Genomic DNA, 14,720 nt, shown 5'->3' on the forward strand with positions numbered 1-14,720 from the left:
CATGTGCTAAAAGTATCTGCTGTTGACTGATTCCCCAAGGGGATCTGCCCTTTCTTGTCTCTCTGGAGTTAAGTGGATGCTGCTCTGAAGCTGAGCCAGCGCCTCGGTTCAGGTTGCCTTTGTACCAGGCAACAGGGAAAACGGGCAATGCACAGCGATGTTTGAGAATGACAAGTCACACCGGGACTTGGGCAGGGTACAGTGTGTGAGCTCTTATAGCATCAATAGATAGTTGACATTTACTGGGACAAAGCCCTGCATGGATTATCTTCTTTAGTCCTCTGAGAGGTTTGGTTATCAGCTCCATTTTAAAGATAGGGAAACTGAGGCTTAGAGGGATGAAGTAGCCTGCCCAGGAGCTGGGACTCCAGCCCAGAGAGTCAGACCCAGTAGCCTGTGCTGTTAACTACCACCTCCTGTGAGTGTGTGTGGGAGGGCCTGGAAGGCAACTTGGAGAACAAAGCTGGGGAATTACCCAGCAAATTACTTTTTTCTAATTCAGTTTCTCTTGAAGTTGTTATGTTATTTTCACCATAAATATAAATCTTAAAAAAAGAAAGAAACCACCAGCACAAAGAATTTCACTATAAATGTTACTTGTTAATGAGGCTTTGAGGAAAAGGAGTAATATTTTTTAGTGTCTCAGTAAAAGGGTCAAAATATTTACACACGAGAAGATGGTAGAGATAACCCCAAACTTACAAAGAAATTGGGTCTTACAAGTTGATTTTGAAGTCTGCTGTTGGGAGTCTGTGACACATTACAACTATAGAAACAATAATGGAAAACAACAGGCCCCTGCAAGGCCTGAAATAATAATAATAATAATTTTAAAACTACAGCTATTTCTCTGTTGAGGTCGTCTTACATGCCAGGTGCTATGCTGTTTTATGGGCATCATCTCAAAAAATCTCCACGAGGATCCTATGAGACTGATCCTCAGAGGTTGGGGTTGAAATCATTTTAAGAAAAGGAAATGGATGCCCAGAATCACATAGCTAGTAGGTGATAGACTGACAGGTAGACCTGCCTCCCTCAGCCCAAAATGTGTCAAAAGTTCTGAGACCAAGGGACCATGAACTGCAGGGAGAAATGATGGAGGAGAAAACCTAGGACTGTAGAATCTCAGAGTTAGAGGAACACTTAGACATGATCTAAGCCCCACCCCTATCCCTGTATATACAAACACGGCGCAGATAAAGAATCCCTGATTTACAGAGTCCCTCCTGCACACATGTCATTCACCCAGTGCTTCATGTATTTCATCAAATCCTCATACCAACCCTCTGAGGTGAGCAGTACTATCCCCACGTTAGTGATGAAAAATCAATACAACAACAACAACAACAACAACAACAACAAAAACCCCTGAAACCCAGAGAAGGGAAGGGACTTGTTCAAGGTCACACAGCAAGTAAGCCACAGCACCAGGACCAAATCCTGGGACTTCCTGTCACACTGCATGGCTTCCCACCAGACTCCACAAAATCATAAAATCCTCCATATTCATGGCCCACATGGTATCCTATAAAGCAGAGGATGCTCTTGGCTGTGCAGGAAGCAGCCACGTTTGGTCCACAGGGCTGTGGTTCTCCCTTGTAGCACAGACCAGCAGACTCACAAGCCCAGGACAGAAGTAAACAGTTGAAATGGAAAGAAATAAATCTCTGCTCTAAAAATAGGCACACATCCTTAGAAACACTGCCGGCCGTGCACAGAGCCAAGGATGGGCCTGGTGGGGTGAGGGCGAGTGAGGCCAGGTGTCAGTGTGTCCTCATCCCACCATCTGTCTTCTAGCCCCGTGACCACCTCCCCACCCACCTCTCCACCCCACTGCCTTCCCCAAGACCGGCCTCCAGCCTCCACAGAATGCCCTCCTCCCTGCCCTGCCATCCTCTCCTCCCTGCCTCTGCTGCTGGGGGACCTCTTGGATCTGGAGCCCTTCATTCTCAAGTCAGAATCCTCCCATTTCTCAAGGCCCAACCTCCCCTCCCCCTTGGGAAGCCTTCCTGACCCTCCCCCTCCAAGCCCCCAGCACAGCACCTGCCCCACTAAAGACACTGAGCAGTTTCCTTTTTGACTTTGACATTTTTAATAGGAAATGTGTTAAACATATAATAGAGTCCAGAATACACCTATGTTTCCACTATCCAAACTTAACAAATGTAAAAATGCTGCCTTACTTGATTCAGATCACCCTTAAGAAGAAAAAAAGAATTACCATAGATAAAGTTTTAACCCTGTCTTCCCACCCGCCCCCCAGTTTCTTCCCCATCTCTCCCACTGCCACACCTTCTACTTGAGAGGCAGCAAACTAGCACCCACAACATCAGGTAGGTAATATAACGAAGGGAGGAAGATGGGCCAATTTTCGTGAGGCACATGGCCATCTTGGGTCATCTTTTACTTTTCCACTCTTGAAAGAGATGTGGACATAAGAAAGTTTTCACTTACCACTTTACCTTCCAAGAAGAAAAGCAACAACAGAGCCAGTGATAAATGTTAACTGCTTCTTGGCCTCTGTGTCAGAGACAGGAGGGAGTGGCGGGGACTGAGGCAAATGGGAGAGTTTGTGTTTGACTAAAGGGCACTTGCTGTTCCACTCTGCCAATTGTTGCCCAATATTGCCATGTCATCTAATTTTTCAAGAGAGGCTGGAGGGCTTCCCTGGTGGCACAGTGGTTGAGAATCCACCTGCCAACTCAGGGGACTTGGGTTCGAGCCCTGGCCCAGGAAGATCCCACGTGCCGCAGAGCAACTCAGCCCGTGTGCCACAACTATTGAGCCTGCGCTCTAGAGCCCGTGAGCCACAACTACTGAGCCCTCATGCCACAACTACTGAAGCCCGTGCGCCTAGAGCCTGTGCTCCGCAACAAGAGAAGCCACCGCAATGAGAAGCCCGCACGCCGCAACGAAGAGTAGCCCCTGCTCACCGCAACTAGAGAAAGCCCGTGCGCAGCAACGAAGACCCAATGCAGCCAAAAATAAATAAATAAAATAATTTATTTAAAAATTTTTTTTAAAAAAGAGAGCCTGGAAATCTGAATTTTTATGTGCAAGTTTCCTATTTGAAAATGTTGGCAGCTCATTCAAATATACAGACAAAACCAAGTTTTGGCATTTGATTGGACTATAGGTCTCCCAGTTTCCCATTCTGACTCTGTTCACATGACAGATTTTTAGATAGATAGATAGGTAGATAGATAGATAGATAGATAGATAGATAGATAGATGAAAAGTACCTAGCCCAGTGCCTGGCACATAATAGGTGTTTAATAAATGTTTGTTGAACCTGAATATATGATTTGACCACTAGAATCTAGGGTTCTTGCAATTTAGAGCCACACTGTAGCACCACAGGTATAGGGCAGCCAGGTACAGTTGTGCAAGTATTGCACTGCACAACTCCAGCAACCATTGTTCACATAAACCAGAGAACATATAATGCCCTTGGAGTTGTGCCAGTGCACAACTTGCACAACCAGATGCAGCTGCCCTGACAGAGTCTCCCCATAATGCAGTGTCTGTTCAGTTGAATGGAAGTGAACAATTATGCCCTATGGTGGTAAAACTGATTGTCATAATCTGTTTCTAATATAGAGTTCAAGGCTTTATTCTGAGGTTTCAAGCTAAAGGAGATCTTGACCATTTTACAGAAAGGGAATTCAAAGTCAGAGAGCACCAGTGCCCTGTTTGTGGCCTCAAAGCCCTGGGATGAGAACCCAGGCTGTCAGTTAGAATGCAGTTTAGCTGTAAGTAATAGAGATTCAAAATAACATGATGTAAGCAGTGGTTTATTCATCTCATAAAAGTCCAGAGGTGGACAGTCCAGGGCAGGTAGGGAGCTTAGCTCCCCAAACGTCCCCGAGTCCCAGGTTCCATTCAGCTCACGTCCTTGCCATCACTAAGGTGTCGCCCCCATCCTCATGATCCAAGGTGGTGGCCAGGATAGCTGCTTTCCAGGCATTAGAATAGAAGAAAAGGGGTGGGGGGTGGAGAAAAGGAGAAAAGCCATTTTTCAAGTACCTTTTAAGGAAAGTTACTGGAAGTTGCCACTAGACACTTCTCATACCATGACCCAACCTAGTTGCAAGGGAGCCTGCGAAAAGTAGTCCTTAATCTAAGTGGCCATGTGTTCAGCTAAGGGTGGAGTGCTTTTATTACTGGAGAAAGGGAGATATGATATTGGTGATAATTTGAAGTCTGTCACTATGGGTTTGCCAGTCTGATGGCCTGATGTTCTGCTCTGCCAAAAGTTCTGAGGAGGAGTGAGAGGAGTTGATAGGAATTTAAATCCAGATCCCCAAAGGAAACATTACAAAGGTCTTACTCTCTAGCTTGGCGTTTTCCAAAATCTCCATCAGTAAACTCTGGTCCCATGGTGGGCACCCGCACTCTAGCACCCTTCATAATGCATCCCCTTCCCCAGACCTGCTTGGGGCAGCAGCTGGGTGCCCAGCAAACAGCTCAGGGCAGCAGGTGTGATGCTGACTTGAAGGGTGTCCAAGAAATACCATCTTTTCCCTGCTGGAGCATCAGTGCTGTGTGATTCTGGACGATTCAGAACACATTAGCACTCACTGCTTGGTGCTGGAGATTCAGAGACGACTAGGATACATCCCAGCTGGCCTTTGAGGGGCATTCAGTCTCCTTGGGGAGAGGGATACGGCATAAATGTGCTCCAAGACAAATTAAGAGGAACATTATATAAGAATTGGCAAGATGCCTCAGGGTGTTTGGAAAGAGAATCACCAGATCAGTGCAGGGAGCACAGCAAAGGCTGGACAGGGTGCCCAAGGGAAGGGCTTTGAAGGATGAATGCAGGGAGGGGAGGAGGGATGGAATTCCAGGCAGAGAGCACAGCCTGAGCAATGCCCTGGCAAGGGTGAGGGTGTGGGGCACGGCTGCGGAATGCGGAGCAGCCTGGAGTGGCTGGAACACGGAATACTTAAAGATGAGAAGATCGGGAGGCTGGAGTAGGTTGAGGTCAAATCACGAAAAGCTCTCCGTGTCTGGCTGATGAATTTAGTCATGATTCTGTGGGTTAGTAGAGGTGCTGAGCATTTGTGAGTGTGTTGGGGAGTGACCCGGTCAGATGCGCCAGTTGGTGCGGTCCGGCTGGCTGATAGAAGGGGAAGGGAGTACAGATGGAGAGGCCCGAGGCAGGGAGGCCAGCCTGAGGCAACTCTGATGATCCCAGCAAGAGACAGCACAGCTTGAACTAGGCCGGTTCCCATCGGATGGGGACGTTTCCAAACCCTGCAGCCTCAGACTCCTTCCCCTGGCGAGCCACACCCCCTCATTCTGCCAAGCCTCTGTCTCTGCGGTGCTATCCCCCTGTAACATCCCTCTCCTCTCTTCTCTTACCCCGGCTGTCTCCTGCCTGGTGCCCTGGGACTCACTCAGCTCAGGAACCACTTCCTCCAGGAAGCCCGGGTAGAGTAAGCTGCTCACACTTGGGTGTGTCTCCCTCTCTTGGGCCGCTGTGGAGCGCGATCACTCATTCGTTGTCTCAGGGTGCCCCGCACAGCAGGGAACATGGAACATTTTCCTTGTACATGAGGCAGAAAAGGAGGATTAGGAGAACGCTGGGAAGGGAAGGTTTGGCCTCACCTTGTGCCATGAACACCAGAGAGACACAAAGTGTGCTGTTATGAGCCATAGGTTCCACCACAAACAACTACTGGGCTTGGGCTACAAGGGTGCCTTTGGGTGTCAGCATGAACGCCCTGTAAAGCTGTCCGGGGGATGCGCTAGATCCTGGGCTTCACCAGCCCTGCAGCAGGGTCACGGTGGCCGAGCCAAAGGCCTGGCTCCTTCTGGAGAGAACAAGAAGGGAGGAGGAGGTCTAGAGTGCGTCAGGCCGGTGGATGGGTGGGGAACGTATGGAGAGAGGGGGCTTATTAGAGGTCTGGACCCGCTTGTCCCGTCTGTGACCAAGGCACGAGTGCTGTGCTCTCAGGCTAGGTTCTGCCGTGCGTGACAAGAAAGCTCTGCTGAAGCCCCACTGAGTGACCCCTAGTGGGATCTGGAAGCTGCTGGTGAACGGGGCAGAGGCCGGGCGCTCTGTCTCCTGACGGGCCCCGAGGCACTGGAGGGCCACGCTTTACACAAGGGGAATCAGACCTGGCAGAGAATTGGAAAATAAGAGTCCACAGGGCCACTTGAAAAAAAGCATTTGGGTCAAATGCCTTGTAAAAGGTAACTGGATGGCTGACTGGCCTGTTCGATGTCCGGGCTGCTGCTGTGGTGGACGGGGGAAAGGGCGGGCGTCTGGGGCAGGCTGAGGTCGCTTGAAGCAGGAGGGAGAGAGAAATTTACCTCGGAAATTTCTCAGTGGGAATTCTGAGAAATTTGCCTCCTGGGTTTCTCTCTTACCCAGGACAATAACTCCATGCCTCTGTGCCTCAGTTTCTCCACCTGTAAACGGAGGCCAGTGTGATAAAGAGGTGCGAGGGAACCTGGTTCTCACACAGGGCCACATCTGGTTTCCAGGATCCGTTCTTAGAGGAAGGCAGTCGGGTGGGATGCAAAGCTTTCTGGGGCTTGGAATTCAGGAGCCCGGGCTCTCGGTCCACGTGTGACCTCAGGCAAGGCCCTTGCCCTCCCCGGCCCTCGCTGCCAATACCCGATAAAGAGCGCGGTCCACCCTCTTCTAGGGGGCTGCGTATGGTTCAGTCACAGAACAGAAACCCAGGACGCCTGGAGCCCAGCCCAAGGGGGGGGACACATTATACATACCCTTGTTCTTAGATGTAGCTGATTTATGGGGGGAAAGTGACAAAATTCCTTGTTTTCTGTCACTGTGAAGAACCAGGTTAAAGGACGTTGTATATATGCTAAGCCACCAGTCTGAAGACAGTCATACTGATCCTTGAGAAGCTAATTATGTGCAGTGTCACCTATATATCAGCTCAGGCTTCCTGGCTGTGTGGCTAACAAGCTGTGTGACTTTGGGCAAGTGACTTCAGTTTCCCTTGCCTCAGTTTCCCCAACTGAAAATGAAAGAATTGGCCCAGAGGCTGTCTCAGGGCTTTGCAGCTCTGAGCTGCCAGGAGCCTATGATCATTTTAATACATTGTATGTGTATGTGTGTGTGTGTGTATGTGTTGCTTGTGTGTGCACTTCTAACCCAGCCCGCAGTAGTTCTAGCCAGGATGGAGTCTCTCACAGCCCCAGCTATCTATAATTAGATAATTATAGTGATAATTGTGCAGATGCTTAATATTTGGCCTTTACTTCACCTGTTTGCAGGGTGTTAGAGCTCCTAACAACACAGTTGAGGATTTGTCAGTTTCCATTGTCCTGTGGGCAGCTGGACTCCAGAGCTTGGGTGAGAAAACTAGACTAAGATGTTAACCTGTCAGGCTGCACATCGGAGTTTTAATTTTACAACATTAAAAGGAAGTCACCATTTAAAAAACCACAAGTAGGGAACTACAGGAAGAGATTGCGTAGTTTTTCCCCTCTGTGATTATTTCCAAGAACATATTAAACTTTTGATTCGTTTTTAATTTTTTTTAAAACCTCTAAATTAAAAACCCATGTATACACCTCTTTCTTCCTCTGGCCCAGAGCCTGAAAGGAGCAAGACATTCAGTAATCATGTGTGGAATAAATGAATGAGTATCTTGACTTTCTCTACCTGGAATTTTAGTCTGATAGGAACCTCAGATCAGAGATGGCAAAATGGCAGCCCATGGGCTGAGACTGGCCTGCATCTGTGTTTTATTTGGTCTGAACATTGTTCTTAAAATATTTGGATCATGTGTCAATATTTAAAAATCAAGAGCTTCCACATAAAGTTGAGCAGATCTAAAAACACCACCCACGTTCTTACACGGCAATAATTAGCTGGAGCAGAGTAGTGTGGAGGCATTGAAAGCTCCAGTGTGCCACAGTCCTCCCCACTCCCAAGCGTTAACAGCTATAATTTTATATTTAGGCTAAGATCAGAGAGTGTCTAGAAATTCTTCCTCCTTAAAACTAACACTGACTTTCCTGTCAGGCGATAATAAGAAGATGGCCCAGGCGTTAGTCACTGCCCTCCACATGCAAGTGAATTTCCAATTGTAAGTAAGGACCTGAAGGCATGCTCCAAGTCATATATATCGTACCAAAGCTGTCTCCTAAAGCAAATCTCACCCATAACCCACCGGTCTTTGGAGTGAAGATGTACATGTGATGTGTGTGTGTAAATACAGATTCCCCTCATGCAGAAGCGATATCTGTCTTGGAGGAGCAGACTGATGCTTCCCTTTGAACTAACTATAAAGAAAGCACGTGCCCAGCAAATTTACCCTGTGCAGACCTTAAGATTAGGAGAATGAGACTTAAGTGCCTTAAAGTTTAGATGGTTCCAATTACCAGCAGGCATCGTGGACTTATACGACTTTTACAGGAATGTAGAGGCTAGTTATCGACTATTCTTTGCTATTCAGTAAAGTGGACCCCACTTTAGGATCTTGATTAACCTTAAAAACTAAAACAATACGTTGTTTTACACATGTGCTATAATTGAGACTTTGCTCTCATTTTACTCTGCTTCCCCCATTTACCTTCCGTCTCCTCAGTTATTCCAAATTAGAGAGCCCTTGGTGGGGTCCTGGTCTTAGCACACTGCCTGGACACATAATAGTCACTCCATGGATGTTTGTTGAACGAATAAGAAATGAAGGAATGAAAGATACATTTCTACACATACATGTTCAACAAATACTCTCCTGGTCGAAGGTGACAACAAAATGGTTGTGGGAACTCTTTCCTCACCAATTGGGTAGGCTGGGTCTGAGAGTCAGTTTTAGGTTCTAATAGTCATCCAAGGCAGCATTTTCTTATACATTTAACTGCTCCATGACGAAATGACATAATACGGCACCTTACTCTGTAAAACAAGACGCCATATTAAATCTGTCCAGCTCTAGCCTGCCCAATCTCAGCGTCAATTTTGGCCACTGACACACGAAAAGCCTGTGTTCTCAGCATTCTATGGGCATTTAATTTATTGCATTGGCCATTTTTGTAATTTTTCCCTCAATAACATAGTCCATTTTTTAAAAATTTATTTATTTTTAATTTATTTATTTTTGGCTGCGTTGGGTCTTCGTTGCTGCTCGTGGGCTTTCTCTAGTTGCGGCGAGCAGGGGCCACTCTTCATTGTGGTGCACGGGCTTCTCATTGTGGTGGCCTCTCGTTGCGGAGCACGGGCTCTAGGCGCACGGGCCTCAGCAGTTGCAGCATGTGGGCTCAGTAGTTGTGTCTCACAGGCTCTAGAGCGCAGGCTCAGTGGTTGTGGCACACGGGCTCAGTTGCTCCGCGGCATGTGGGATCCTCCTGGACCAGGGCTCGAACCCGTGTCCCCTGCATTGGCAGGCAGACTCCCAACCACTGCGCCACCAGGGAAGCCCCATAGTCCATTTTAAATAATGCCTTTTTTGAGATGTAAAATTCATAAAATTCACCTATTTAAAGTATATAATTCAGTGTTTCTTAGTATATTCACTGAGTTATACGACAATCACCATAGTCAATTTTAGAACATTTTCATCACCTCAAAAAGAAACCTGTTCCCATTAGCTGTCACTCCGTCTTTCTCACCTTCCTCCTCAGCTCTAGGCAACCATTAATCTCCTTTCTGTCTCTGTAGATCTGACTGTTCTCTGGACATATCATATAAATGGAATCAGACACTATGTAGTCCTTTGTGACTGGCTTCTTTCACTTAGCATGATGTTTTCAAGGTTTCATCTATGATGTAGCACGCACCAGTACTTCATTTCTTTTTGTTACCAAATAGTATTCTGTTGTATGGATATACCACACTTTATTTATCCATTTGTCACTTGATAGACATTTGAGTTGTTTCCACGTTTGGGCTATTATGACTAATGCTACTATGAACGTTCATGTATAAGTTTTTGTGTGAGCATATTCTTTTATTTCTCTTGGGTATATACCTAGGAGTGGAATTGCTGTCTCATATGATAACTCTTTTAATCTTTTGAGAAACTGCCAGACTGTTTTCCAAAGGGGCTGCACCATTTTACATTCCCATCAGCAGTGTATGAGTGTTTCAATGTCTCCACATTCTCGCCAACACTTGTTTTTACTTGTCTTTTTTATTATAGCCATACTAATGGGTGTGAAGTAGTATCTCACCCTGGGTTTGATTTGTGTTTGCTTGATGGTTAATGATGTTGAGCAGCTTTTCATGTGCTTACTGGCCATTTTTATATTTTCTTTGGAGAAATGTCTATTCAGATCCATTGCCCATTTTTGTATTCCGTTATTTGTCTTATATTTTGAGTTTAGGAGATCTTTAAGTGTTCTGCATACTCGATCCTTCTCAGATATATGATTTGCAAAAACTTTCTCCCAAACTGTGGGTTGTCTTTTTACTTCACAGTTTCCTTTGAAGCACAAACATTTTCAAGTTTGATGAAGTCCAATTTATTTATTTTTTTCTTTTGTTGCTTATTGTTTTAGTATCATATCTAAGAAACCATTGCTTAATCCAGGTCACAGAGATTTATGCCTATGTTTTCTCCCAAAAGTTTTATAGTTTTAGCTCTTACATTTAGGTCTTTGATTTATTTTGAGTTAATTCTTGTATATCATGTGAGTTCATATGCTGTTTTGAAAACAAGTTAAAATGATAAATAATCATGAGTTTAAAAAACATACAACTGTCTTTGGTTTTAATTGAAAATCACGTTATAATTCACTAAACGCACCATTTGATGGAATGAAAATAAACTCCTAATGAGGCTGATACTCTCAGTATTTACTTTAAAAATCCAATAAGCTAACAATTGTTAGAAAAGGCCTTTTTAAAAGTCAACTACTTTCAATAAAGATAAATGAAACTATACTTTAACATGCCATCTAAGAAATATTTTAAAAATACATTAAAAACATCTTCACTCCCCTATTAGAAGGATATGGGCTTCAGTTTTAACACCGAAATGGTTCTCAATCAGGGGTGATTTTGCACCCCTACCGGGGATATCTGGCGATATTTGGAGACATTTTGGCTGTCACAACTTAGGAGAGGGGTGGTGCTACCGGCATCCATTAGACAGAGGACAGAGATGCTGCTAATCAGCCAAGATTGCATAGAACAAGCCGCACGACCAGGAATCATCCAGCCCCAAGTACCTCTTGTGCTGACGTTGAAAACCTTACTTTCCCCCCCAAGTTTTATTGAGATATAATTGGCATACAGCACGGTAGAACTTTAAGGTGTACAGCATAAAGACTTGACTTACATACATCATGAAATGATTACCAGTTTAGTGAACATCCATTATCTCATGTAGATACAAAAAAAAGAAAAAGAAAAAAATGTGAAAACCCTACTTTGAATCAGTGGCTTCTATCAGATATATTCAAAAAGAGATGTGAGTTTGCAAACCCTTTTCCCCTCAGTTACAACCTCATGGGTTTCTCCCATCACGATACTGAGCCTTTTGGAAGTCAGAATGTACCCCAGCACCTCACTGCCATCAAAATCCTTTATGGTGACAAAAATCTCTCAGGTCTTCCCTATGGGGATCATTGGGAAAACACTTGCTTTCCATGCTTAATTCATTTTATATTTGTATGTGTTCCTTTTTTGAATTTTAAGATATATTGGGATAACACATCCCCTGTCCAACATACATATTTGGGTATCCAACCTACTGGTAAAAGGTATTTTATCTGATTTTAGAACAGCAACAACAGTCAATAATAATTCATGTGCTCACTGTATCAGGCACTGTGCTAAGCGCTCTCCTGCACTGTCTAATTTACTTTTCTCAACAATTCTGAGAGAGTGACTGTTATTATTCACATTTTACAGCCAGAGAAACGGAGAAACGGTGAGATTTGCCCAAGATCATGTTGCTGGAGACATCATTACTCCAAGTCAGGGCTTAAGCCTGCTGTGGGGTTAACTGTGACATGCTGGCGTGTCACAAAGAATTTGATTACTTATTATGAGTAATCACAGATAGACACTTGCCGACATTTAGGCCGTGCCCTCACTCAACTGGGCTACAGTAGATGTACTTTCACTGAATGGACACACACTAGTAGCCACAGGAAATCCTGTCTCACCTGGGACATACCCGTGGAAATGTGGCTCATCTGTGGACCGTCAGCCATCCTCCATATCATGGTGGACAGTGTCTGAGGACCTGCTGCTTAAGGAAAACTAGGGTATCTGTGGCACCACGTATGTTCTTGACACTCATCCACAAATCAGTCAAGGCTTAATCTTCTACCTATTGGCCGTCCTCTCGTAATGTGCTCCAGCTCCCAAATGTCCCTCCTGACTTGTGGCCTAAATCCATTTGCACATACACCAGCCCCACTCTCCGAGCCCCTGTGTGTACCGATCAGTGTGCTAGGCCCTGATCACCTCAGCTCTCCCAGAGTTGGGCTCACACTCCAGTCTCCTGATCTTGCACCCACCGCTCTTAGTGGAACAGCACAGTGGTAAACTATCTTGTAAAAAGAACAAAAAACAAACAAAAAAATCATACTGCAGTCAAACAGTAGTATTTCCCTCCCAAGCTTTGTCCTTCTATGTGCCAGGCACAGAGCTCTCTTCATATAGCTGATAGCATTCCCCTCTCAGAGGGGGCTTTTAGGAAAGGATTTGAAGTGTGAGTGAGTGAGTGAAGATATGCATTTTGCTGGTACAAAGATTGGAGACGGAATGGCTCTCGAAATTAGCCATTTTGGGGGTGCAGCAAGAAGTGAGGTGAGATTCTGCTCACATCAGCCTTCCCAATATCCTCCTGACCTCCCCGAATGAAAGGGGGTGGGGAGAGAGCAATGATCTAACTAGAAGATTGCCCTCTTCCCCCAAATCTGAAGAAGGACCCTGGTTTTGGTTCTAGATTTGGGCAAGTCTTTCTTTGCTCTTGGCCTCAGTTTCCTCTTGAAGGGACCATGCACGCGTACACTGGATGATCTCTAAGCATCCTGGCAACCGTAAACTTCTTTGAATCTCTGCGATACTGAGTTAAAGTGAAGCCCATGTGATTCAAATCCACCCTGATTAGGAATCTGCTTTAGTAGTGAGCCCACACCTAGAAGCCTGCCCATGTTTGAAGAAGAGAGCACAGTGATTGGTTGATGCTATCTTTCTTGAGAGACCCATCTCCATGGGCAACGTTCAAAATATTTAACAGCCAGCAGGCATGAGCACGACAGTCAGGAGGGTAGAAAGCAGCTGGTAGGGCCAACCAGGGCTGCAGCCTGACAGCATGCCTGGCCCTTCCTTCAGTCCTGCCCAGCTTTCTCTGCTTGTTTTTTGGGTCTGCCTCTTCCTGCCTGATTCTGCATCCAGGGCCCTAACTCAAACTCCCTGGGCTGCTTCTCTCCCCAGCCACTTTCTACACAACGGCTGTAAATACCCTCATGCATCCAAACACCAACTTAACCCTATTTCTCCCTCAGCAGATGCTCTTGGAGCCCTCTGCTGTGCTCAGCCCCTGGTCAGCTGACCCCTCACCCCCTTGCCTTTAAAAAAAATGTTAGAGGCTGGGAAACAGGTATGGTTAAGAGACCTGAGTCCTAGCCTAGCTCTGCCCCTGTCTGCCAGTGACCTTGGGCAAGTCTCTGCCCCTCCCATGTTGTTAGTTTCCTTACATGTAAATGAGCAACTTAGATTGAGCTCCCCGTTTTTCAGTGATGAGTTTCTGGAGGAATGCAAGTCTTCAGCAGCTGACTGCTCTCTCTCTTTCTCTCTCTCTCTCTGTGCACCTGCCCCGCAACTGCCACTGTAGAATGCACTGCTGCCTGCGGGCCTGAGGCAGAAGGATCAGACCACCAAGGCGCCCACGGGCCCCTTTAAAAGGGAGGAGCTCTTGGATCACTTGGAAAAGCAAGCAAAGGAGTTTAAGGACCGAGAAGATCTGGTCCCCTACACAGGGGAGAAGCGAGGTACTGAACAATGTTGCACTTTTGAGTACGTCATTCCCCCTGATCATTGAGTGCCAGCTGTATGCCAGGCCCTGTGTTGGGCCAGATGTGACTGGGCCTCCTTGCCCTCATCCCTGCCTGGCCCAAAGTCACAAACCCAGCTCCAAAAGCATCGGCGCATGGGGTAGATTTAGTGAAGTTTTGGGGTAAACCAGGCCCGTAACACTTTCCCCTAAGTCCCCTTTAACTAGGGTGTCCTGATTATTTTTCATACAAACCTGATACTGTCAAAAGGGAAAGAAGGAACTATTAAAATGGTATCAGGACATGAGGCCCAAACAAGGCCTGTCCCCTCCAAACCAGGAACAAGAGATATCCTGTCTCTACCCTAATTATCCCTTCTTTTTCCCCAAAGTTCCTCTGTCTGGGAGCTGCAGCTTCCCTTCCTTCATCTGTCCCTCTAAGACTCTCTGCCCCAGCCTAAGGCAAGCCATCTAGAAGGCTCCGGGGAACAAAGAGGCACTCCGACTATCCAGCCCTTCCAGAACTTCCCCTACACTCCAGATCATCCTCCTGTCCTCTGGTATCGTGCTCACCCTTGCTCACTGCCCTGCTGCCCCACAGGCCTCTTTCTCTTCCCCAAACACTCCAAGCTCTTTCCTACCTCAGGACCTTTGCACGTATGCCCTCTGCATGGAATGCTGGTCCTCTGTCCGTCTCCAAGCTGGCTTCAGGGCTGGCTTCTCTCTTCTGTAAGAGGCGTAATGGTTAGAAACATAGCCTGGACTTGGGTCTACTTTGGCTAC

At 46.2% G+C, this 14,720-nt stretch overlaps 1 protein-coding gene across 6 annotated transcripts in view; it reads left to right on the plus strand.

Moving 5' to 3' along the window:
* TMOD1 (tropomodulin 1) overlaps nt 1-14,720 on the plus strand; it is a 102,996-nt gene that overhangs the window by 24,830 nt on the left and 63,446 nt on the right. For all 6 annotated transcript variants that reach the window (XM_036854384.1, XM_036854383.1, XM_036854386.1 and 3 more), the window contains exon 3: nt 13,779-13,935. In XM_036854384.1, coding sequence (XP_036710279.1) covers nt 13,779-13,935 — 157 coding nt within the window. The remainder of the gene's footprint in view (nt 1-13,778; nt 13,936-14,720) is intronic.

Source organism: Balaenoptera musculus, chromosome 6 (assembly GCF_009873245.2).
Source record: "Balaenoptera musculus isolate JJ_BM4_2016_0621 chromosome 6, mBalMus1.pri.v3, whole genome shotgun sequence".
Lineage (NCBI taxonomy): Eukaryota > Metazoa > Chordata > Mammalia > Artiodactyla > Balaenopteridae > Balaenoptera > Balaenoptera musculus.